Below are 24,190 nucleotides of genomic sequence, written 5' to 3' on the forward strand. Positions count from 1 at the left end.
TTCAGCCCCTGCTTCGTTGAGTGTGTCAACCTGTACCAAAGTATCCAGTCTATATAAACACGCGTTGGCTGCTTTCAAACTCAGATGCGCGTAGAGCGCACTGGAGTGTAGATCAGGAAAAGGGAGGGGACAGCTGGTAGCCATAGTGGATAGGAGTAAAACGTAAATAAATAGACTCCAAGGGCAATAACCAACGTGGGTCTTCGTGATATCGCCTTCGGAGACATTCCGGTCACCGTTGGCGGCCTGGCCAGAGTCCTGGTGGCATTTAAAGCTGTTCTTTCTTACAAAAGCGGCGTGCCGAGGGAGGACGCTTCTCTTTGAATAGACAGGATGCACGGACCGCCCTCCGGCGACAGCGCATGCCCATTGCGCCTCATCAAGAGAGTGCAATTCGGCATCATCAGCCCAGATGAGCTTGTAGGTTTTGCTTTGGGGTGGGGGGATTCGTTTACTTTATGAACGTTCTCACATTGATCTTAACTGTACATGATAATACCTAGAATGTATTATGACAATGAAATGGATGTAGCAAGTCGTTTGCAGATAGCCTAGCTAGCTAAGCCATGTTGGAGCTTGAGCTAGCAACAGCATTTTTGTAGGAAGTTCGACCAACTTTCAGCACACACACAGTATTATTCATCTGAGCTAAGCCATATCATGAATCAAACTCCCTTTTTATATTGAAAGTTCTAAATGTAAACAAAGACCATTTTTAGCTACTTTTACTGAACTTGGCTATTTTGCACTACTATATTGGTGTTCCCTAAAAGTTAAATGCACAAACATTAGCAAGCCTAGATGTTCCGTCTTGTTATGACCTACAATATATGTGGGAGCTACATCGTAATAAAAGGTCACGTCAATAAAGTCAAAGTTATGCATGTTTTCTTTGTTTCATTATTAGTTTGGTATAATAGAATACATTGCTTACACAGTCCTTAATCATTGCATTGTCAATTTCCTCGCCTCCAATTGATTTTCATCTAATGAGTTGGTCCTCACACAAGTGATTTGTCAGATAGTACCAATATTGGTTTAGAAATGCAACTGATCGAAGTGTAGCACCATGTTCTAATTGAAGTGTAGGTACTGTCCATATCTTGATTCATTTACTGATTTTGTAGCAGTTATTTATTTGAATTCGTCTCCCGTGTGGCCTGTAAGAGGTTGGTTTGAGAAATATGTAAGCCATTTTCCAATGTCTGCGTAAACTTGTGACAGCTTTACTGTTTTGTGTATGTACTTGGGCTATTCATGTTTTGGAACCGGATTTGATGTTGACCATGGATGTGTCACTCTAGAAACGGATGTCGGTCACAGAAGGGGGAATCAAGTACCCCGAGACCACAGAAGGAGGACGTCCTAAACTTGGTGGGCTGATGGACCCCAGACAAGGGGTCATCGAACGATCCGGAAGGTGTCAAACGTGTGCAGGTACCAAAAGTTACCAGGCAGTCAATTTTCATCTCAATGATAATAAAACACTTGTTTTGAATTTGATAGTCATTTTTTTAAATTATTATTCTCAAACCCAAACAGTTGTGGCGAAGGTTAGGTCACCACTACCGTATTGGAATGTCATCAAAGCGTTGTTGTTTTTGCTATTCAGGCAACATGACAGAATGCCCGGGCCACTTCGGCCACATAGAGCTGGCAAAGCCTGTCTTCCACGTGGGCTTCGTCAACAAGATCATGAAGGTCCTCCGATGTGTCTGCTACTCGTGCTCCAAGCTTCTGGTCGACACGGTCAGTAACCCTCCGTTCCTAACTCATATCACTACCTACAGTGCAGCTACGCTACCTATATGTAACATGTACTAATCCGCTCCCGCATTCGATTCTCTTGTGAGGCTAACGGAAATTGACCAGCACTATACCTCCAAACATCTGCGCTGCACAGCATACACACAGAATATATAGCACTACATTAACTCCTGATATATCTAATTGATTGTCATTTTATGGGTATAAGCACTATGGAATAAATCGTGCTAATGATTGCATATTAGTTCTGGGAATTGCGTTACACATGTTCCAATGACTTGTTGATTTTAATTTTATATATATTTTTTATTTAACCTTTATTTAACTAGGTAAGTCAGTTAAGAACAAATTCTTATTTTCAATGACGGCCTAGGAACAGTGGGTTAACTGCCTTGTTCAGGGGCCTAACAACACATTTTTTACCTTGTCAGCTCGGGGATTCGATCTAACAATCTTCTGTTTACTGGCCCAATGCTCTAACCACTAGGCTACCTGCCGCCCCATAAATTATGTGATGGTCTTTCCTTCCTTCTAGAATAACCCAAAGATCAAAGACATCCTGCAGAAGTCCAAGGGGCAGCCCAGGAAGCGTCTGACCCACGTGTACGACCTGTGTAAAGGCAAGAACATCTGCGAGGGCGGAGAGGAGATGGACAACAAGTTTGGAGTGGACCAGCAGGAGCACGACAGTGAGGACATCACTAAGGAGAAGGTACTTTAACCGGGGATGCTTGTCGACATGTCATTTGTAGGACATCGATACTTAGAACATGTATTGTTTTTGTTCTCTTTGTCTGCTTCATCTCCCTTAGTAACATCTGTCTGATTCTGTTTCCTCTTGTAACACACACCCTCTCACTCTCTCCCATGCACACACACTCTCTCCCTGACACTCCCAGGGCCACGGTGGCTGTGGGCGCTACCAGCCGCGTATCCGCCGGTCGGGCCTGGAGCTGTACGCTGAGTGGAAGCATGTGAACGAGGACTCACAGGAGAAGAAGATCCTGCTGAGCCCAGAGCGCGTCTACGAGATCTTCAAGCGTATCTCGGACGAGGAGGATGTCATCCTGGGCTTGGACCCCAAGTTCTCCCGGCCCGAGTGGATGATCGTCACAGTACTCCCCGTGCCGCCACTGGCTGTCCGGCCCGCCGTCGTCATGCAGGGCTCTGCTCGTAACCAGGTGAGGAGGAACGACTAACTGTTAAAGAGAAATGTTGAGATTGTTTAAGTTTTACCTCCGTCGTTTACCTCTGTTTAACCACATCGTGTCCTTTTTGTTTCTTTTGCCCAGGACGACTTGACACACAAGCTGGCCGACATCGTCAAGATCAACAACCAGCTGCGGCGGAACGAGCAGAGCGGCGCGGCGGCCCACGTCATCGCTGAGGACGTGAAGCTGCTGCAGTTCCACGTGGCCACCATGGTGGACAATGAGCTGCCAGGCCTACCCAGGGTACACACAGCTGCAGTGACACTTGAGAGGGCACCAATTGGCACAACATTACTGTACTTCTTACCCTGGCCGATGTGTAGTGTTACTATAAAGCTTTACTCTTACTGTTTTGGTTTGAATTGAAGACTGTTAAGTTAGATTAGAAGTAACACCAAATGAAATTTCAGAACACATAGAAAAACATATTCACAGACTATTGGATGCTTCAAAAGTGTTTTTAAAAACTGATAAGACGGACAACTATTCAACCCATAATAACTGGGTTTATTTCATTTTCAATGATTACTGATAGTTGTAAAGGATAATCTGTTCTGAATGTGCTTGTGCTGATCTCTGACTTAATCTCAACTCCCAGGCGATGCAAAAATCGGGCCGCCCACTTAAATCCCTCAAACAGCGTCTGAAAGGGAAGGAGGGGCGAGTCCGAGGTAACCTGATGGGGAAACGTGTGGACTTCTCCGCCCGAACCGTCATCACCCCCGACCCCAACCTCCAGATCGACCAAGTGGGCGTCCCGCGCTCCATCGCAGCCAACATGACCTTCCCTGAAATCGTCACACCCTTTAACATTGACAGGTACGCCCTGAAACGTTGACGGGCACACCCTGAAACGTTGACATCTACCTTTACGTCATTGCGATAAAGTCATTGATTAAACTGACAGAATTGTGTATTGGTTATAATGCTGGCTGTCCTATATGTCACCAGGTTACAGGAGCTGGTGCGCAGAGGCAACAGCCAATATCCCGGAGCCAAATATATCATCCGCGACAACGGGGACAGAATCGACCTGCGGTTTCACCCCAAACCAAGTGACCTTCACCTCCAGATTGGCTACAAGGTAACCCTCAACAGACAAGATGGTCGTTATTTATCATGGAATGTTTACTAAGGAATATGATTGACATGAACTTGATGTAATGCAATGTCACTTTTATAAACTCATTTTTGTCACCCTCAGGTGGAAAGACATATGTGCGATGGTGACATCATTATCTTCAACAGACAGCCCACGCTACATAAAATGTCTATGATGGGGCACAGAGTCCGAATCTTGCCCTGGTCCACCTTTCGAATGAACCTCAGGTACTACTATCAAGTCCTGAATGATCCCTTCAAGTCTGTCAGCCACGCCCCAGTTACAGGCCACGCCCCAGTTACAGGCCACGCCCCAGTTACAGGCCACGCCCCAGGCAGGATACCTGAGGAGTTATTGTTTGTTGGTGTAAACACTGACAAGAATGTTGGGTAGAAAATTGATATAGAACCTATTGTCATCAAATATAATTTCTCAACTTAAATTTTCTCAAATTGAAAGCAAATGTTAACGCATAAGACACATTACATATCATTGAACATATGACATCTAGCAGATCCTGGATGGTGACATTAACCACTCTGGTCCCTCCTCCGTCCTGCTCCACAGTGTAACCACCCCGTACAATGCTGACTTTGACGGGGACGAGATGAACCTGCATCTCCCCCAGTCCCTGGAGACGAGAGCTGAGATCCAGGAGCTTGCCATGGTGCCTCGGATGATCGTCACCCCCCAGTCCAACAGGCCCGTCATGGGCATCGTGCAGGACACCCTCACAGCGGTGCGCAAGTTCACCAAGAGGGATGTCTTCCTAGAGCGGGTAAGGAGGGCCGCATTAGGGATCGATCAGCCCAAAGTCAATGTTTGTCAGGAATTTTAGACATCAATACACAGCACTATGCTAAACAAAAATGGAACGCTTGTAAAAGTTGGCGTAAGATTGTTAAAGACGATCACAAAAAACACACACACGCACTTCGAAAAACACACACTCATCTTCCTACACTCATTCTGGAACATGATCTGTCCCCCAGGGCGATGTGATGAACCTCCTGATGTTCCTGTCCACGTGGGACGGCAAGGTGCCCCAGCCAGCCATCCTGAAGCCCCGGCCGCTCTGGACGGGCAAGCAGATCTTCAGCCTCATCATCCCGGGCCACATCAACGCCATCCGAACACACAGCACCCACCCAGACGAGGAGGACAGTGGGCCCTACAAACACATCTCCCCTGGGGACACCAAGGTAAAATACTGAACACTCAGTTGGCTAAACACCCTGAGATGCTCATGTGGCAATGAGGATTTGTAGGAAAAAAATCCTCTTGTATTGTTAATGTGTGCAGAATCCAGGGTCTTATTTTTGTCATTTTGTACATCCCAGGTGATAGTGGAGAATGGAGAGCTGATCATGGGCATCCTGTGTAAGAAGTCCCTGGGTACCTCTGCTGGCTCCCTGGTCCACATCTGCTTCCTGGAGATGGGCCACGACGTCACCCGCCTCTTCTACTCCAACATCCAGACGGTGGTGAATAACTGGCTGCTCATTGAGGGTAAGGACCTGGGTTGGGCTGAGCTGGGTGGGCACTGAAAGAGTGCATCAGTGGGTGGAATGGTCAGATTAGGAAAAGGCAACTCATTTAAAATCCACTTGAAGTAAACAATTAACTGGTTCGATTTTGTGTCTAAACTATTCTAAATGCAGATATTTTAGTCAATATTTCCTCCGTTCTTAATATTTATATACTCTCTCTAGGTGCCTCGATTGGTATTGGTGATTCTATTGCTGATGCAAAGACTTACCTTGACATTCAGAACACCATCAAGAAGGCCAAGCAGGATGTAATAGAGGTAAGTCCCTTCTCTCATCGGGAGCTTTCTTCAAAGTTCCAGAATTTTCCTTGAAAAATAATTCCTCTTGTACTCATGATGGGGAAATCCCCTGAAAATTGCTTAGAAAAAATATAGAATGGAATAGAATAGATATGATCCCTAGCCAAGCTCCACTATCTAACTCCGTCACATTTTCTTCCTGCATTCCTCTCCAGGTCATTGAGAAGGCCCACAACAACGAGTTGGAGCCCACCCCTGGTAACACGCTGAGGCAGACCTTTGAGAACCAGGTGAATCGCATCCTGAACGACGCCCGTGACAAAACGGGTTCCTCCGCCCAGAAGTCCCTGTCTGAGTACAACAACTTCAAGTCCATGGTGGTGGCCGGCTCCAAAGGCTCCAAGATTAACATCTCTCAGGTACGCCCAGGGGTCTTAAAAAAAAACTGGGCTGTGTTCAGTAGGGAAAACATTTTGAAACGGGCAGGGACTACCTCAACCTATCCAATAACAAATGCACATTTTCGTTTCCCATTACAAATGTTTTAAAACATTTCACTAGGGTCTGCTCTACCGAACACGACCCAGGGTTGTTTCAGACATCAGTGGGTTTTTGATCGGCACAGAATCATTGGCACTTTATTCCTGTATGGATGACGGCAGAAAACAGTCCTCAATTTACACCTACTAACTTCAATTCTCTTCTTTGTCTAACTATCTCTCTCTCTCTGTGGCCCTCAGGTTATTGTCTTCTTTGTCTAACCATCTCTCTCTCTGTGGCCCTCAGGTTATTGTCTTCTTTGTCTAACCATCTCTCTCTCTGTGGCCCTCAGGTTATTGTCTTCTTTGTCTAACCATCTCTCTCTCTGTGGCCCTCAGGTTATTGTCTTCTTTGTCTAACCATCTCTCTCTCTGTGGCCCTCAGGTTATTGTCTTCTTTGTCTAACCATCTCTCTCTCTGTGGCCCTCAGGTTATTGCTGTGGTGGGGCAGCAGAACGTGGAGGGTAAACGTATCCCCTTTGGCTTCAAGCACCGCACGCTCCCCCACTTCATCAAGGATGACTACGGCCCTGAGAGCAGAGGCTTCGTGGAGAACTCGTACCTGGCTGGCCTCACGCCCACGGAGTTCTTTTTCCACGCCATGGGAGGCAGAGAGGGGCTTATTGACACGGCTGTGAAGACCGCCGAAACTGGTGAGGGAAGGGGCTGAGGCATGAGAGATGTTAGGGACAGAGACAGGGAGAGGGAAGAGGTAGGGGTTAGGGTCAGACTGGTGGGGGGAAGGGCTTGAGGTTAGGTTCAGGGTTTAAGCTCGTTAGAAGCACTGGTTAATGAAGGGTACGAGGGGTAAGAAGGGGTGAAGGTTACGACCCCGGCACGATTAGGGAGAGGAGACTAGAGACGTGATCACATAGCTAGTTGACTCGGTGGTTGAAATGCTCTTCGAACCTCTTTCCTCATCTGGTTCCTTCAGGTTACATCCAGCGTCGTCTGATCAAGTCCATGGAGTCTGTGATGGTGAAGTACGACGCCACCGTGAGGAACTCCATCAACCAGGTGGTGCAGCTACGCTACGGAGAGGACGGCCTGGCCGGGGAGGCTGTGGAGTTCCAGAACATGGCCACGCTCAAACCCTCCAACAAGGCCTTCGAGAAGAAGTGAGTGGTGAAGGGAAGTGGGATTGCCGGGGAGGACAATGGCGGCTAGAGTTTTGGGTGTGGTGTAATTCGGCTCACCTACCCCGGTACCAGATTTGTTTGAGCTGTCTTGCCAACGCCTAAGGTCATGGCAACAAGCATAGGAGTTAGCTGTATGGGAAAGACAGATCTGGGACGAGACTGAGGCTCTCACTAAGCTCTGTGTTAATGTCATATTGCCACTTAGTCATTCGAGGATTCAATAAGGTTCTTGAACTAGTACAAGCCCTTCTCTTCTCGTAATGATTGACAGTGTAACGACAAACCCAAACACTGGATTTCATAGTCTCCATCTCTCCACGACCATCTTATTTATCACGTACACTCTAATGCCAACGCTCTTAAGTACAGCAGCTCACTGTCCACAGGCCACACATCCAGGGTCAACTGGCTTAACTCTCCACTGTCAGTCTGTCGGTCTCCCCTCTTATCTCGTCCCTCCCTAAACCACCTCCCCTCTTATCTCGTCCCTCCCTAAACCACCTCCCCTCTTATCTCGTCCCTCCCTAAACCACCTCCCCTCTTATCTCGTCCCTCCCTAAACCACCTCCCCTCTTATCTCGTCCCTCCCTAAACCACCTCCCCTCTTATCTCGTCCCTCCGTAAACCTCCTCCCCTCTTATCTCGTCCCTCCCTAAACCACCTCCCCTCTTATCTCGTCCCTCCCTAAACCTCCTCCCCTCTTATCTCGTCCCTCCCTAAACCACCTCCCTCAACCACTAGGTTCAGGTTTGACTGCACCAATGAGCGGGCGCTGCGGCGCACCCTACAGGAGGACGTGGTGAAGGACGTGATGACCAACGCCCAGGTGCAGAGTGCCCTGGAGAGAGAGTATGAAAAGATGAAGGAGGACAGAGAGATTCTGAGGGCCATCTTCCCCACTGGGGACAGCAAGGTGAGAGGGGGACTGAGACGCACACACACACACACAAGCATATGAACACACAATGGCTTATTTGCGCATCTCCAGATTCTCCAGACATGTACACATCTCCACACATGCACACTCGTTCACTTCCATGTACTCCCAGGAACACTCCCACATGTCACCACTGCAAGCATATCCCACTGATTCAGCCCAATGCATTAGGTCTTTACAGTACTAAAGAAGTTATGTCCCTGCTCCTCACTAGGTGGTGCTTCCATGCAACCTGGCCAGGATGATCTGGAACGCCCAGAAGATCTTCAGGATCAACCCCCGCACCCCCACAGACCTCAACCCCCTACGAGTGGTAGAGGGTGGGTACCACAATCATACACTCTGCAGCCACCATAGACCCATATTGTAGACCGTCTAAAGATGTGCCATATAGTCAGTCAGAGCCAGAACACTTGTTTTTAACCCAGGGAATGATTCAGACCTGGGACACCAGGTGAGTGCAATTATAAGTGTAGTTAGAAACGCTAAGCAGAGCGGTATTGATTAGCCCTGGTCTAAGTTGTAAAAGCTTGATACCATTCATTTTCTATGGCCACTTGGATTGTGAATAGGCCTCTGAGCTATCACACCATCACATGAAGTGACCTTGATGGGTGAAAGTTGATCACACCCATTGTCAACCATGTCATTCATTGGAATGATTCACAAATCATGTGAACAAAGTGATTGTAGTCTGGTCTGTGGCCTGCCCCCAAGCTGCGCTCCTTTCAGACGGCTATAAAAAGCTTCTGGTGCCCAACCATATTCCTAACGCTATGAAGACTAGGATGCTGAGAGAGATGGTGTGATCCTTTACTCAGTACTGCACTACACGGAGTACAGTATTGTGCTTCAAGGGCCCTATTCAGACTTGTACTGAAGTCAGAAAATGCTGGACTTAAGTCCATGTTTTATTAATTTAAATCCACGTTAAGTCTACGTGTCTCAAGCCTGAATTGGGCACAAAGTGCCTCGGTCACAGTGACGTTTGTTGTCATGAAGACAAAGACGTGTTGTTTTAGAAGACCATAGTACTTGATATGCTACCCGATTCATTCTGTCATTCCAATGACTACCTTTTGGTGTACAATGCGTCATTCTAAAAATAAGGACTAGCTGCACTTCTTTTAGTAACTAAGTAAATGTTGTTGATACCTGCCATCTTGGTACCAAATTTCTCTCTCGCAAAAAGCAATTTTAACTCGACCACTAAGCCAGGCTAAGTAATCATAAAATAAAACATTCTGACATTCTAAAACGTCTCCCCTCTCTTTTACACGCCGCAGGTGTCCAAGACCTGAGTAAGAAGCTGGTGATTGTGAACGGCGAGGACCACCTGAGCAGACAGGCCCAGCAGAACGCCACCCTCCTCTTCAACATCCACCTGCGCTCCACGCTCAGCTCCCGACGCATGACAGACGAATTCCGGCTGAGCACTGAGGCTTACGACTGGCTACTGGGGGAGATCGAGAGCAAGTTCAACCAGTCTATTGTGAGTAGAGCTCTACACGCACAGCATGCTGGGAGAGACTGGAAGGGGGAGGGTCAACACCAAAACTGGTTTCTATGAACTAAAGATGTTACTAGATTGAAATGAACAGTGTAAAGTAAGGTGTAGAAAACCAAGCCTACAGCTTGATGGGATCTTTTAAAATGTTTTATTAATCTAATTCAATCAACATCATTTAATGTAATTACTTCTCTACCTCCCTCTCTGTCCTCTAGGCCCACCCGGGTGAGATGGTGGGGGCGTTAGCCGCCCAGTCGCTGGGAGAACCCGCCACCCAGATGACCCTGAACACCTTCCACTACGCTGGTGTGTCGGCCAAGAACGTCACTCTGGGCGTGCCGCGTCTCAAGGAGTTGATCAACATCTCCAAGAGGCCCAAGACCCCCTCCCTCACCGTGTTCCTGCTGGGCCAGGCGGCCCGCGATGCCGAGCGGGCCAAGGATATCCTCTGTCGGCTGGAACACACCACCCTCAGAAAGGTGAACAGTGGAGAATGTGATGTGGTAGACCACAGTCAACAACTTTAGGCCAACTATCTCCTTTCTTAGGTTGTTCCTTTTCTTCGCGTGCTGATTTTACAACAACAACCTCGCTCTCCTCTCTCCCTCTCTCCAGGTGACGGCCAACACAGCCATCTACTACGACCCTAACCCCCAGAGCACGGTGGTGACGGAGGACCAGGAGTGGGTCAACGTCTACTATGAGATGCCTGACTTCGACGTGACTCGCATCTCCCCCTGGCTCCTCCGCATCGAGCTCGACCGCAAACACATGACTGACCGCAAGCTGACCATGGAGCAGATCGCAGAGAAGATCAATGCAGGTGGGGATGAATGAACACAAGCAAACACCGCTTGATGGATCTATAATGAAGTGTTGGAAGTAAAAAGGACCATATAATCCCTACACAACCTATTGCAAAAATGCAACCTCTTTTCTCCCTGAAGGTTTCGGAGATGATCTGAACTGTATCTTCAATGACGACAACGCCGAGAAGCTGGTCTTGCGAATTCGCATCATGAACAGCGACGAGAACAAGTTCCATGAGGATGAGGAAGTGGTGGACAAGATGGACGACGACGTGTTCCTGAGGTGCATCGAGTCCAACATGCTGACGGACATGACACTGCAGGGCATCGAGCAGATCAGCAAGGTAACCGAGGGGTCACATGGCACACACACACAGTCAATATACACACACACTCAAAATACACCATCATGTCTGATTTCTTAACTTCACTTGGGCACCATTTTACATCTCAGCCCCTAATACTCTTAGCTACCTCCCTTATCCTTTACTGCATTACCATCTAATACTCTTAGCTACCTCCCTTATCCTTTACTACATCACCATCTAATACTCTTAGCTACCTCCCTTATCCTTTACTGCATTACCATCTAATACTCTTAGCTACCTCCCTTATCCTTTACTACATTACCATCTAAATACTCTCAAAATCAAATCAAATGTTATTTGTCACATGCGCCGATTACAACGGGTGTAGACCTTACAGTGAAATGGTGACTTACAAGCCCTTAACCAACAAGGCAGTTCAAGACATAGTTTACTTACTAAATAAACAAAAGTAAAAAATAAAATAAAAATGATCACAATAAAATAACGAGGCTATATACAGGGGGGGTACTGGTACCGAGTCAATGTGCGGGGGTACAGGTTAGTCCAGGTAATTTGTACATGTAGGTAGGGGTAAAGTGACTACATAGATAATAAACAGAGAGTAGCAGCAGTGTAAAAACAAAGGGGGGGTCAATATAAATAGTACAGGTGGTCATTTGAGAGCCTTTTGGACCTAGACTTGGCGCTCTGGTACCGCTTGCCGTGTGATAGCAGAGAGAACAGTCTATGACTAGGGTGACTGGAGTCTTTGACCATTTTTGGGGCCTTCCTCTGACACCACCTAGTATATAGGTCCTGGATGGCAGGAAGCTTGGCCCCAATGATAGACTGGGCCGTATTCACTACCCTCTGTAGCGCCTTATGTTCGGATGTCGAGCAGTTGCCATACCAGGCTTTGATGCAACCGGTCAGAATGCTCTCGATGGTGCAGCTGTATAACTTTTTGAGGATCTGGGGACCCATGCCAAATCTTTTCAGTGTCCTGAGGGTGAAAAGTTTGTGTCATGCCCTCTTCACAACTGTCTTGTTGTGTTTGGACCATGATAGTTTGTTGGTAATGTGGATGCGAATTGGAGTGGGTCTAGGGTTTCCGAGATGATGGTGTTGATATGAGCCATGACCAGCCTTTCAAAGCACTTCATGGCTTCTGAAGTGAGTGCTACTGGGCGAGAGTCATTTAGGCAAGTTACCTTTGCTTTCTTGGGCACAGGGACTATGGTGGTCTGCTTGAAACATGTAGGTATTACAGACTCGGTCAGGGAGAGGTTGAAAATGTCTGTGAAGACACTTGCCAGTTGGTCCGTGCATGATCTGAGTACACGTCCTGGAAATCCGTCTGGCCCCGCGGCCTTGTGAATGTTGACCTGTTTTAAGGGCTTGCTCACATCGGCTACAGAGAGCGTAATCACACAGTCGTCCGGAACAGCTGGTGCTCTCATGCATGCTTCAGTGTTGCTTGCCTCGAAGCGAGCATAAAAGGCATTTAGCTCGTCTGGTAGGCTCGCGTCACTGGGAAACTCGCGGCTGGTTTCCCTTTGTAGTCCGTTTGCAAGCCCTGCTGCATCCAGCAAGCGTCAGAGCCGGTGTAGTAGGATTCAATCTTAGTCCTGTATTGACGCTTTGCCTGTTTGATGGTTCATCTGAGGGCATAGCAGGATTTGTTATAAGCGTTCAGATTAGTTTCCCGTTTTCTTGAAAGCAGCAGCTCTAGCCTTTAGCTTGGTGCGAATGTTGCCCGTAATCCATGGTCTCTGATTGGGATATGTACGTACAGTCACTGTGGGGATGACGTCGCCGATGCACTTTATTAATGAAGTTGGTGACTGAAGTGGTATACTCCTCAATGCTATTGGATGAATCCCGGAACATATTCCAGTCTGTGCTAGCAAAACAGTCCTGTAGCGTAGCATCCGCGTCGTCTGACCATTTCTGTATTGAGCGAGTCACTGGTACTTCCTGCTATAGTTTTTGGATAGAATTATGGTCAGATTTGCCAAATGGAGGGTGAGCTTAAGTTTCTGTGTGTGGCGCAAAGGTGGTCTAGAGTTGTTTTTTTCCTCCTCTGGTTGCACATGTGACATGGAGGTAGAAAGGAGGTAAAACTGATTTAAGTTTGCCTGCATTAAAGTCCCCGGCCACGCTTCTGGATGAGCATTTTCTTGTTTGCTTATAGGCTTTTGCACTCAACGAGCTGTATAAAGCCATAAGCAGTCAGCATTGTTTGTGGCGGTAAATAGACGGCTATGAAAAATATTGATAGTGTGGTCTACCTCGAAACTTACTTAATATTAGACATTGCACACCAGCTGTTATTGACAAATGCACACACCCCACCCCTCGTCTTACCAGACGTACCTCACTTATCTACCTCTTAGCTACCTCCCTTATCCGTTACTACATTACCACTGACTTAACACACACTGGTTGACCTAAACAATATGGCTGAAACCTATCCAGATCGTTAACCCATCAGGTATTGATCTTCGTCTCCATTCCCTAGGTGTACATGCACTTGCCCCAGACAGACAACAAGAAGAAGATCATCATTACAGAGGAGGGAGAGTTCAAGGCCCTGCAGGAGTGGATCCTGGAGACAGATGGCGTGGGACTGATGAGGGTCCTCAGTGAGAAGGACGTGGACCCTGTCAGGACCACCTCCAACGACATTGTAGAGATCTTCACGGTACGGATAGATTCCATAGTTACCGATAGCTACGCTAGTTGTAATAGCTACGCTAGTTGTGATGGCAACCGATTGCTACGGTAGTTATGATGGTGTTACGAAACCGATTAACTAGCCTGCTAATATGGTTGCACTCGCTAAGATTAGGGGTCATAGGCCTAGGTACATGGTCTGTAACCAAAATGTGTGCATTCATGTGAGAAATCAGCATTTGAGGACCGTGTTGGATGCACATGTGCCCAGGGAGACAACAACCTTCCGTTGTGTCCAGGGCCAGCTCTGCCTTGACTCCTTTGGGTCGGTGAGCCCTAGCAAATTATGTTAGGATGGTGACAGAAACCAATAGATACAGAAAGGAAAACTTCAAACAGGCATGCCTAAAAAATCTAAAAAAAGGTCTAATGGCCACCAAACTCACAGCTTGCAAGCTGGGACATTGACTCACAATCTTAAATGATAACAAATAATGTAAAAAATATATAAATACACACACACACACACACACACACACACACACACACAGTGCCTTTGGAAAGTATTCAGACCCCTTGACTTTTTCCACATTTTGTTAGGTTACAGCCTTATTCTAAAATTGATCATATTTTTTTTCCCTCATCAATCTACATACAATACCCAATAATGACAAAGCAAAAACAGGTTTCAGAAGGGGGACAGAAATAAAATAAAACAGAAATATCACATTTACATAAGTATTCAGACCCTTTACTCAGGACTTTGTTGAAGCACCTTTGACAGCGATTACAGGTCGGGTTCAAGTCCGGTCTCTGGCTGGGCCACTCAAGGACATTCAGAGACTTGTCCCGAAGCTACTCCTGTATTGTCTTGGCTGCGTGCTTAGGGTCGTTGTCCTGTTGAAAGGTGAACCTTCACCCCATCTGAGGTCCTGGGTGCTCTGGTGCAGGTTTTCATCAAGGATCTCTGTATTTTGCTCTGTTCATCTTTGCCTCGATCCTGACTAGTCTCCCAGTCCCTGCCTCTGAAAAACATCCCCACAGTATGATTCTGCCACCACCATGGTTCACCGTAGGGATGGTGCCAGGTTTCCTTCAGATGTGACACTTGGCATTCAGGCCAAAGAGTTCAATCTTGCTTTCATCATAGCAGATAACCTTGTTTCTCAAGGTCTTAGTCTTTAGGTGCCTTTTGGCAAACTAAGCAGGCTGTCATGTGCCTTGGTCACTTGACCGTAAAGGCCTGATTTGGTGGAGTGCTGCAGAGATGGTTGTTCTTCCGGAAGGTTCTCGCATCTCCACAGAGGAACTCTAGCGCTCTGTCAGTCACCATCGGGTTCTTGGTCACCTACCTGACCAAGGCCCTTCTTCCACGTTTGCTCAGTTTGGCCAGGCAGCCACCTCTAGGAAGAGTCTTGGTGTTTCCAAACTTCTTCCATTTAAGAATGATGGAGGCCACTGTGTTCTTGGGGACCTTCAATTCAGCAGAACCTTTTTGGTACCCTTCTCTAGATCTGTGCCTTGACACAATCCTATCTCGAAGCTCTACGGACAATTCCTTTGACCTAATGGTTTGGTTTTTGCTCTGATATGCACTGTCAACTGTGGGACCTTATATAGACAGGTGTGTGCCTTTCCAAATCATGTCCAATTGAATTGACCACAGGTGGACTCCAAGTTGTAGAAACATCTCAAGGATGATCAATGGAAGCAGGATGCACCTGAGCTCAATTTCGAGTCTCATAGCAAAGGGTCTGAATACTTATATAAATAAGGTATTTCTGTTTTACATTTTTAATAAGTGAGCAAACATTTCAAAAAATCTGTTTTCGCTTTGTCATTATGGGGTATTGTGTGTAGATTGCTGAAGATTTGTATTTATTTAGTACATTTTAGAATAAGGCTGTAACGTAATTTTTTGGGGAAAAAGTCTACTGAGTACTTTCCCGGAGGCACTGTATATATAAAAAAGAATGTTACTCCACTGCTAAACCTGAAAAGTACATGAATTGCCGCATAGCCCAAACATGTCAGTATTTTTTGCGATGTTCGTAACTCATTCCCCTCTCCTCCTTTCTAGGTGCTGGGTATCGAGGCTGTACGTAAGGCGCTGGAGAGGGAGTTGAACCACGTCATCTCCTTTGATGGTTCCTACGTCAACTACCGCCACTTGTCGTTGCTTTGCGACACCATGACGTGCCGCGGTCACCTGATGGCTATCACACGTCACGGCATCAACAGACAGGACACGGGACCTCTCATGAAGTGCTCCTTTGAGGAGACGGTAAGAGTCACGTGAGGGGGCAGGGAAAAGTGGAAGGGCGCTGGGAGGATGTTTCAGAGGTATTGGTATAAGTTAGTTTTCTTCATTAGAACATATTTATGACTTGTGTAACAATTCTAGTCACCGTCCTTAATAGTAGGAGTACTGAAATGTACAGTACCTAGCCTGGGGGTCCAGGTGTCACTGATTGGCCAGAGATTCCGCTCACCTTGTTCCCAGGTTTGGATCGGACCCTAGTGGGAAACAATGAAAATCAGCATTAAGCTACTTTTGATTTGAGAAAAGGGGGCCTCCTGTTCTTACACTCCCTCCCTGTCCCAGGTGGACGTGCTGATGGAGGCGTCATCCCACGGGGAGAGTGACCCTATGAAGGGTGTGTCTGAGAACATTATGCTGGGCCAGCTGGCCCCCTGCGGGACGGGCTGCTTTGACCTGCTGCTGGACGCTGAGAAGTGCAAATACGGCATGGAGATCCCCACCAACATCCCTGGTATCAGCGTGGCTGGACGTGAGTGGCCACGAATATTCCACACAGTGAATAATAAAATTAAGCAAGAATTGAAATGGAATTGTTCAGCCTGTGGACATTTTCAATCACCAGATTTACATTTTCGATTGTATGTTGAAATGTATTGGTGTGGACTGATTGAACAACATAGACAACATAGGAAATGTGTGTGCATGTATGTTCTCAGAATGTCTGTTTTTCTTCAAAGTATCCATGCATTTATCAACTCATGTATATGGATACATCTCAATGAAGATATGAAATGTGGTCTAAAATGTGTCTTCCTTTCCATAGCCACCGGAATGTTCTTTGGCTCGGCGCCCAGCCCCATGAGTGGCATGTCCCCAGCCATGACCCCCTGGAACACTGGAGCCACCCCCGCCTATGGTGCCTGGTCCCCCAGCATTGGTAAGGCTCAACCTGGGTGGACTTTGACAATATCCTGGGGGTACAGCATGGTCCATCCCACCTGCTACCGTACTGTTCCGGTGACTCATGCCCTGACTCTCTACTGTTCCGTTGACTCATGCCCTGACTCTCTACTGTTCCGGTGACTCGTGCCCTGACTCTCTACTGTTCCGTTGACTCATGCCCTGACTCTACTGTTCCGGTGACTCATGCCCTGACTCTCTACTGTTCCGGTGACTCATGCCCTGACTCTCTACTGTTCCGTTGACTCATGCCCTGACTCTACTGTTCCGGTGACTCATGCCCTGACTCTCTACTGTTCCGGTGACTCATGCCCTGACTCTCTACTGTTCCGGTGACTCATGCCCTGACTCTCTACTGTTCCGGTGACTCATGCCCTGACTCTCTACTGTTCCGGTGACTCATGCCCTGACTCTCTACTGTTCCGGTGACTCATGCCCTGACTCTCTACTGTTCCGGTGACTCATGCCCTGACTCTCTACTGTTCCGGTGACTCATGCCCTGACTCTCTACTGTTCCGGTGACTCATGCCCTGACTCTCTACTGTTCCGGTGACTCATGCCCTGACTCTCTACTGTTCCGGTGACTCATGCCCTGACTGTCTACTGTTCCGTTGACTCATGCCCTGACTCTCTACTGTTCCGGTGACTCATGCCCTGACTCTCTACTGTTCCGTTGGCCCATGCCCTGACTCTCTACTGTTCCGGTGACTCATGCCCTGACTCTCTACTGTTCCGGTGACTCATGCCCTGACTCTCTACTGTTCCGGTGACTCATGCCCTGACTCTCTACTGTTCCGGTGACTCATGCCCTGACTCTCTACTGTTCCGGTGACTCATGCCCTGACTCTCTACTGTTCCGGTGACTCATGCCCTGACTCTCTACTGTTCCGGTGACTCATGCCCTGACTCTCTACTGTTCCGGTGACTCATGCCCTGACTCTCTACTGTTCCGGTGACTCATGCCCTGACTCTCTACTGTTCCGGTGACTCATGCCCTGACTCTCTACTGTTCCGGTGACTCATGCCCTGACTCTCTACTGTTCCGGCGACTCATGCCCTGACTCTCTACTGTTCCGGCGACTCATGCCCTGACTCTCTACTGTTCCGGCGACTCATGCCCTGACTCTCTACTGTTCCGGCGACTCATGCCCTGACTCTCTACTGTTCCGGCGACTCATGCCCTGACTGTCTACTGTTCCGGCGACTCATGCCCTGACTGTCTACTGTTCCGGCGACTCATGCCCTGACTGTCTACTGTTCCGGCGACTCATGCCCTGACTCTCTACTGTTCCGGCGACTCATGCCCTGACTCTCTACTGTTCCGGCGACTCATGCCCTGACTCTCTACTGTTCCGGCGACTCATGCCCTGACTCTCTACTGTTCCGGCGACTCATGCCCTGACTCTCTACTGCTTCCGGCGACTCATGCCCTGACTCTCTACTGTTCCGGCGACTCATGCCCTGACTCTCTACTGTTCCGGCGACTCATGCCCTGACTCTCTACTGTTCCGGCGACTCATGCCCTGACTCTCTACTGTTCCGGCGACTCATGCCCTGACTCTCTACTGTTCCGGTGACTCATGCCCTGACTCTCTACTGTTCCGGTGACTCATGCCCTGACTCTCTACTGTTCCGGTGACTCATGCCCTGACTCTCTACTGTTCCGGTGACTCATGCCCTGACTCTTTCTGACCTCCAGGTAGCGGGATGACTCCCGGAGCAGCAGGCTTCTCTCCCAGCGCAGCATCCGACGCCAGTGGCTTCTCTCCGGGCTACTCCCCGGCCTGGTCCCCTACCCCTGGATCTCCTGGGTCCCCGGGGCCAGCCAGCCCCTACATCCCCTCTCCAGGTTGGTCACCATTCAAAACAACCAGTTTGGTTTGAAATACCAACTGACACAGGAGTGACTGCATTACCTTTTTCCATGTTAGAGGAATAACACTGAAGCTTGATGTTCTGTGTACAAGTTTTCTTTATTTCTCATGTCTCTACGTTTTTACTTTTCCAGGAGGTGCGATGTCTCCCAACTACTCGCCCACCTCCCCGGCCTACGAGCCCCGCTCTCCTGGGGGATACACCCCCCAAAGCCCAGGCTACTCCCCAACCTCCCCCTCGTACTCCCCAACCTCCCCCTCTTACTCCCCCACCAGCCCCAACTACAGCCCCACCTCCCCCTCGTACTCCCCAACCTCCCCCTCGTACTCCCCAACCTCCCCCTCGTACTCACCAACCTCCCCCTCGTACTCCCCAACCTCCCCTAGTTACTCCCCCACGTCCCCCTCGTACTCTCCAACCTCCCCTAGTTACTCCCCCACGTCCCCCTCTTACAGCTCTACGTCCCCAAGCTACAGCCCTACGTCCCCAAGCTACTCCCCCACCTCGCCTAGCTACTCCCCCACCTCGCCTAGCTACTCCCCCACCTCGCCTAGCTACTCCCCCACCTCACCCTCTTACTCCCCCACCTCCCCCTCCTACTCCCCCACATCTCCCTCTTACTCCCCCACCTCTCCAAGCTACAGCCCCTCTTCACCCAACTACACCCCCACCTCCCCCTCCTACTCCCCCACCTCCCCCTCCTACTCCCCCACCTCTCCAAACTACACCCCCACCAGCCCCAACTACTCCCCGACCTCCCCCTCTTATTCCCCCACCTCCCCGTCCTACTCTCCCTCCAGCCCGCGCTTCACCCCCCAATCGCCCACCTACACCCCCAGTTCTCCCTCTTACAGCCCCAGCTCGCCCTCCTACTCACCCACCTCGCCCAAATACACCCCTACGTCCCCTTCTTACTCCCCCAGCTCTCCAGAGTACACCCCCACCTCCCCCAAATACTCCCCCACCTCGCCCAAGTACTCTCCGACCTCTCCCAAATACTCACCCACCTCCCCAACTTACTCACCGACGACGCCCAAGTACAGCCCCACTTCGCCCACCTACTCGCCCACCTCGCCCACCTACACCCCCACCAGCCCCAAGTACTCCCCTACCTCCCCAACATACTCTCCAACCTCACCCAAATACTCTCCCACCTCCCCCACCTACTCACCAACTAGCCCCAAAGGGTCCACCTACAGCCCCCTGTCTCCGGGCTACAGCAACCCCTCGCCCAGCTTCACCCTCACCAGCCCGGCCATCAGCCCAGACGACAGTGACGAGGAAAACAACTGAGGGAGCCAGGAGGAGAAGAGGGGGCTGAGGAGCCTCTCCCTGCCCCAATCCAAGCCCCTGGGCTGGATAACTGAAGGATAGCCTCTCCCTGCCCCAATCCAAGCCCCTGGGCTGGATAACTGAAGGATAGCCTCTCTGCTGGAGGTGTCGTGGTTTGGGTGGACAAAGAAAGAAAAAAAACCCTGGGCATCCCACTTGTGAATTTTATATTTTGGGGACCATTGTACCCCCAGCCTTGTCCAACTTGGGGGTGGGGGGGTGGGGTCCCTAAAAATATTTCCTACTATTGTATTTGATAGACTTGAACAGTTTAGCCAGGAGAAATGGCTGCCTTTTGAACTAGAACTTTTGTTTCTGTTATTAATTTTCATGCAGGGGGTTGAAGCAGAGTAGAGGAAAGCAGAGGGGAGGGAGATGTGGTTACCACGTTGACAAAAACCTCCCTCCTTTTCACCCCCCTGTTTCCCAGCACCCAGTCTCTCTCTCTCTCTGAACTTCACTGTTGGATGTATAGTTGTAGGGGAGAGTATTGCCAAAAGCCTTGAAAAATCTACCAGTGGATTGTAGTTCTCTCCTTAAAAAGCTTCCAAGAAAAAGAACCAGAGTAGAGTTGAGGTGGTCTTTATTGCAGATTTTACTAAAACGTATCTTTAGTTTTTCAGTTTCAGTTGCTGTTTTGGTTGGAAGAAAAAATTGAGCTAATGCTTTTGATATATCAAATCTAATTTTATTTGTCACATGCACCAAATACAACAGGTGTAGACCTTACGGTGAAATGCTTAGTTACAAGCCCTTAACCAACAATGCAGTTCATGAAATAGTTAAGAAAATATTTACTAAATAAACTAAAGGCGGCTGGCCAGCGTTGAGATGAACAGCATAAAATATTACACATGTGCAGTTCAGAACAGTGGGAGTAGTGGAAAGGGTTGCCATGATACTGCAGGTCAGCACATAGTCCTGGGCTGCAAATGAAGACTGCCCAGGACGACAGATGGTCAGGTCATGGATGCAGAAAGCCGAAAGGGAGATGTTGACGTATTGTCACCTCTCTATGACATTCCAAATAAACCCCTTTACCCTCACCCCAAAGACAAGCCTGAAAGATGTCAAAAAAACAGCCACCAGCATCCCTGTGCTCTTCACCATTAGATGAGACTTGTGTACAACAGCAAAAAGCTGATTATTTTTTTTCTCCCAGCAAACCACTTCTTTCTTAAAACACTGGGAAGTATGAGGTTTATGAAAGACTTAGAATGGAATAATGAGATAATATTATTACTATTTGATTCTGTTTGGTTTTAGGAGAGAACGGGGCGTTTCTAGGTGGAAGAGGGATACTAGTTGGTCGGTGTCGTTGCTTCCGTCATTGTTTATGAATGAGTAGCAACCTGTTAATACATTTTAATCATCCAGATTTAGGTTGAAGCGCTCTTATTTGAAATCCCTCCCACCTTTCAATAATACGTGTTCCATAATTCTAATTAGAAAATGTAAATGAGTTCAATTTATTTAAGAAAGAAAAGGGAAACGTACTACTTGTGTGAATCAGTATAGAGGATAAATTGAGAATCCAATGATTTTGTTTTTTAAAGTATTTTTTTCTCGTTTGCTTCTGACTTGGTAAGAGCTGTTTGCAAAGAGGGTCTGTGTTCAGGTACTTTGGATGAAGGGGTAGGGAACGGAGGGGGTATGTTCGATTTCTCCCCCTTAGGGTCTCTCTTCCATTCTGTTTCCCAATCGCCTTGTTCAGTTTCTGCCATTCCGGCTCCAATTTGGGCCAAGATGGCCGCCGCGTTCTCGTTCAGTAGTAGAAAGGAAAATGTTGCATGCAGTCCATTCATGAGGCTTCCGCTAAGTGGCTCTACTACAGTTAAGGTAGAAAATGCAATGTTCAGCTTAGTGTTTTCAGTTACGCTCTTGACCGCTGGAGGGCGACGTAGGCCCTCAGTTGAGTTCACAGAACTTCTCTAGAAGCGTCAGTTTCTGTTCAGTGATTTTTAACAAAGGAGACCAGCCATTTCGGAGCACTTTTGGCCTCTACATCCCCCTACCCACTACATTAGTGCGTCAGTGAATCCTTGGAAGTTTATGAAAACCATGGACCAAGCATAGACAAACTTGACATTCACATCCGGGTGCTCTTACACTTTACTAGGCCTAGTTTGATTGATGAAGTGGACAAGTGTTTGATTCTCTTGCCTGTATGACTATGGAACACAGATTGTGTTTCCTCTGGTGTTCCCTCCAAGCAGTAGGACAGGAAATGATACGTTCCCCACTTTTGATTGGACTAGCTGGCTTTCCTTCCCCCCTCTTCATCCACAAGTGATACTGATTATTTTCTGAAATCGGTGTTTGTCCTTTTTTCTACCAGTGTATGTACCTGTGATTGGTAATCTCGGCGTTGGTGGGAGGGAGGGGGGTGGAGTACTGTATGGAACTGGGAGTCCTGAGGGAATGGAATTCGATCCCTGTGGACTTCCATGGTGGGACTGGTACTCGGATGCAGTCTGAATTTGTTGGGATCTTAATCTGGTTCATGGTCAGGAACGTTTTTGGTACAACTCGCCCTGTCTACCAAATGTGTTTCAACAGCGGTGATTTTGAATTGACTGGACTGTACCACCTGCATTGGATACAGGTGTTGGCAATACACTGTTGAAATCCATGCAGTTGGTCTCTCCCATAATCGCCTCATGACATGGTGACTTTGTCCACTACCATCATATCCCATTGATTTACCTGTGTCGTCCAGTCAATTCAAACATACCAGGACTCTGTGTGTGTGTGTGTGTGTGTGTGTGTGTGTTGTGTGTGTGTGTGTGTGTGTGTGTGTGTCGGTCGAAGGAGAGACAGGGTTTTCTTGAGTTGGAGAAAAGACTGGACAGGGTGTCTGGGGAAAAGGAAGGATTAAAATAAATTGCCACTGTATTGAAATCAATCCAATATGTCATTCTCTGTATGTTTTGTTTTTTTGACTTGAGAAAAAAAATAAAGTTTTACTACAGGTTGTGTGTCTTATTTGTAAGAGTTGCTGTCAGTACTACCAGTAAACTGAGGGATTTAACAAATCCCTTTTATATAAGTGGATATGTATAAGAGGAAGTATTCTTGGGTAAGACTAGAATTTGGGGTTAGGGTGAACGCCTTCTGGATCTGAGGTTTTTATCAATAGCCCCATATACAATAAAACTGCTGTAAGGGCTATTGGTTTCTTTTTCAGGGCTCATCACTATAGTTATCATAGCTACTGCAATACGATTCATCTCATCTCCTAGTTAAAAACCCTGCATGACAGGAGAGCTTGCTTCATTTCCTTACACATCTTTGCCTTAGTTTGTGGTTTAGTGATAAAGAGCCAGCTGTCACCATGGCTACAGATGTCGTAAGGGACTAGTTCCATTTCAAACATTATCCGCTAACCCTAGCCCCTTAACGTTCAGTGTCAAAAGAGCTGGAAAATATGAATAGGTGAAAGAAAAATGGTAGACACTCCATGAAGCCTATGAGGGGGCTTGGTGAGACCTTTAGTTATTTGAGATCTGTGAACACAAAGTGTCGGGGCTGAAATGGAACTGGAGCCTAATACTGATTGAATGCCAAAGATGACTATTTTCCAGTCACCTAATATAGTCCACTGAGTCACAGTCACACACTTGTGTCTATTTAGAATGTGGACTTCTCTTTTTCCATCTTGGTTGGTGTATTTGGTAATCAAACCCTGCATCCTCACCACAGCCAAAATGGGATGTTGCAGGGGAATACTGAGGATGTAGACGGGCCTCAAAATGTGCCAATTTAGGTTGCCTTGATTAAATCAATGCATATCAATATAACAGTCTGAAATATTGACCAAATGAGAGAAACGACAGCTGTACACATTTAGCAGACACCATTGTCCGGACTGACTTTACAAAAAACATACTATGGGGAACAAGGTTCAAGTTATGGAGTTTGCTGGACACCACTCCTAAAAATCAGTGCCCCACATAAGTAAAAATGTAAGTG

General features: G+C 47.8%; 1 protein-coding gene across 1 annotated transcript; it reads left to right on the forward strand.

Annotated features, from left to right (window-relative positions):
* The first annotated feature begins 72 nt into the window (after positions 1-72).
* Positions 73-23,190, forward strand: LOC106608676 (DNA-directed RNA polymerase II subunit RPB1). Its single transcript, XM_014206776.3, has 28 exons — positions 73-420; positions 1,305-1,437; positions 1,613-1,749; positions 2,303-2,479; positions 2,667-2,948; positions 3,060-3,221; positions 3,577-3,797; positions 3,930-4,062; positions 4,183-4,307; positions 4,648-4,858; positions 5,073-5,282; positions 5,421-5,589; positions 5,793-5,887; positions 6,085-6,288; positions 6,840-7,062; positions 7,344-7,527; positions 8,290-8,461; positions 8,700-8,805; positions 9,772-9,977; positions 10,211-10,474; positions 10,611-10,818; positions 10,943-11,148; positions 13,634-13,816; positions 15,869-16,072; positions 16,394-16,580; positions 16,875-16,988; positions 18,711-18,860; positions 19,020-23,190. The coding sequence occupies exons 1-28, from the start codon at positions 334-336 to the stop codon at positions 20,177-20,179; spliced, it is 5,913 nt and encodes a 1,970-aa protein (XP_014062251.3). The 5' UTR covers positions 73-333; the 3' UTR covers positions 20,180-23,190.
* Positions 23,191-24,190: the final 1,000 nt, after the last annotated feature.

The sequence above is a fragment of the Salmo salar genome, chromosome 07, assembly GCF_965601325.2.
Source record: "Salmo salar chromosome 07, fSalSal1, whole genome shotgun sequence".
Lineage (NCBI taxonomy): Eukaryota > Metazoa > Chordata > Actinopteri > Salmoniformes > Salmonidae > Salmo > Salmo salar.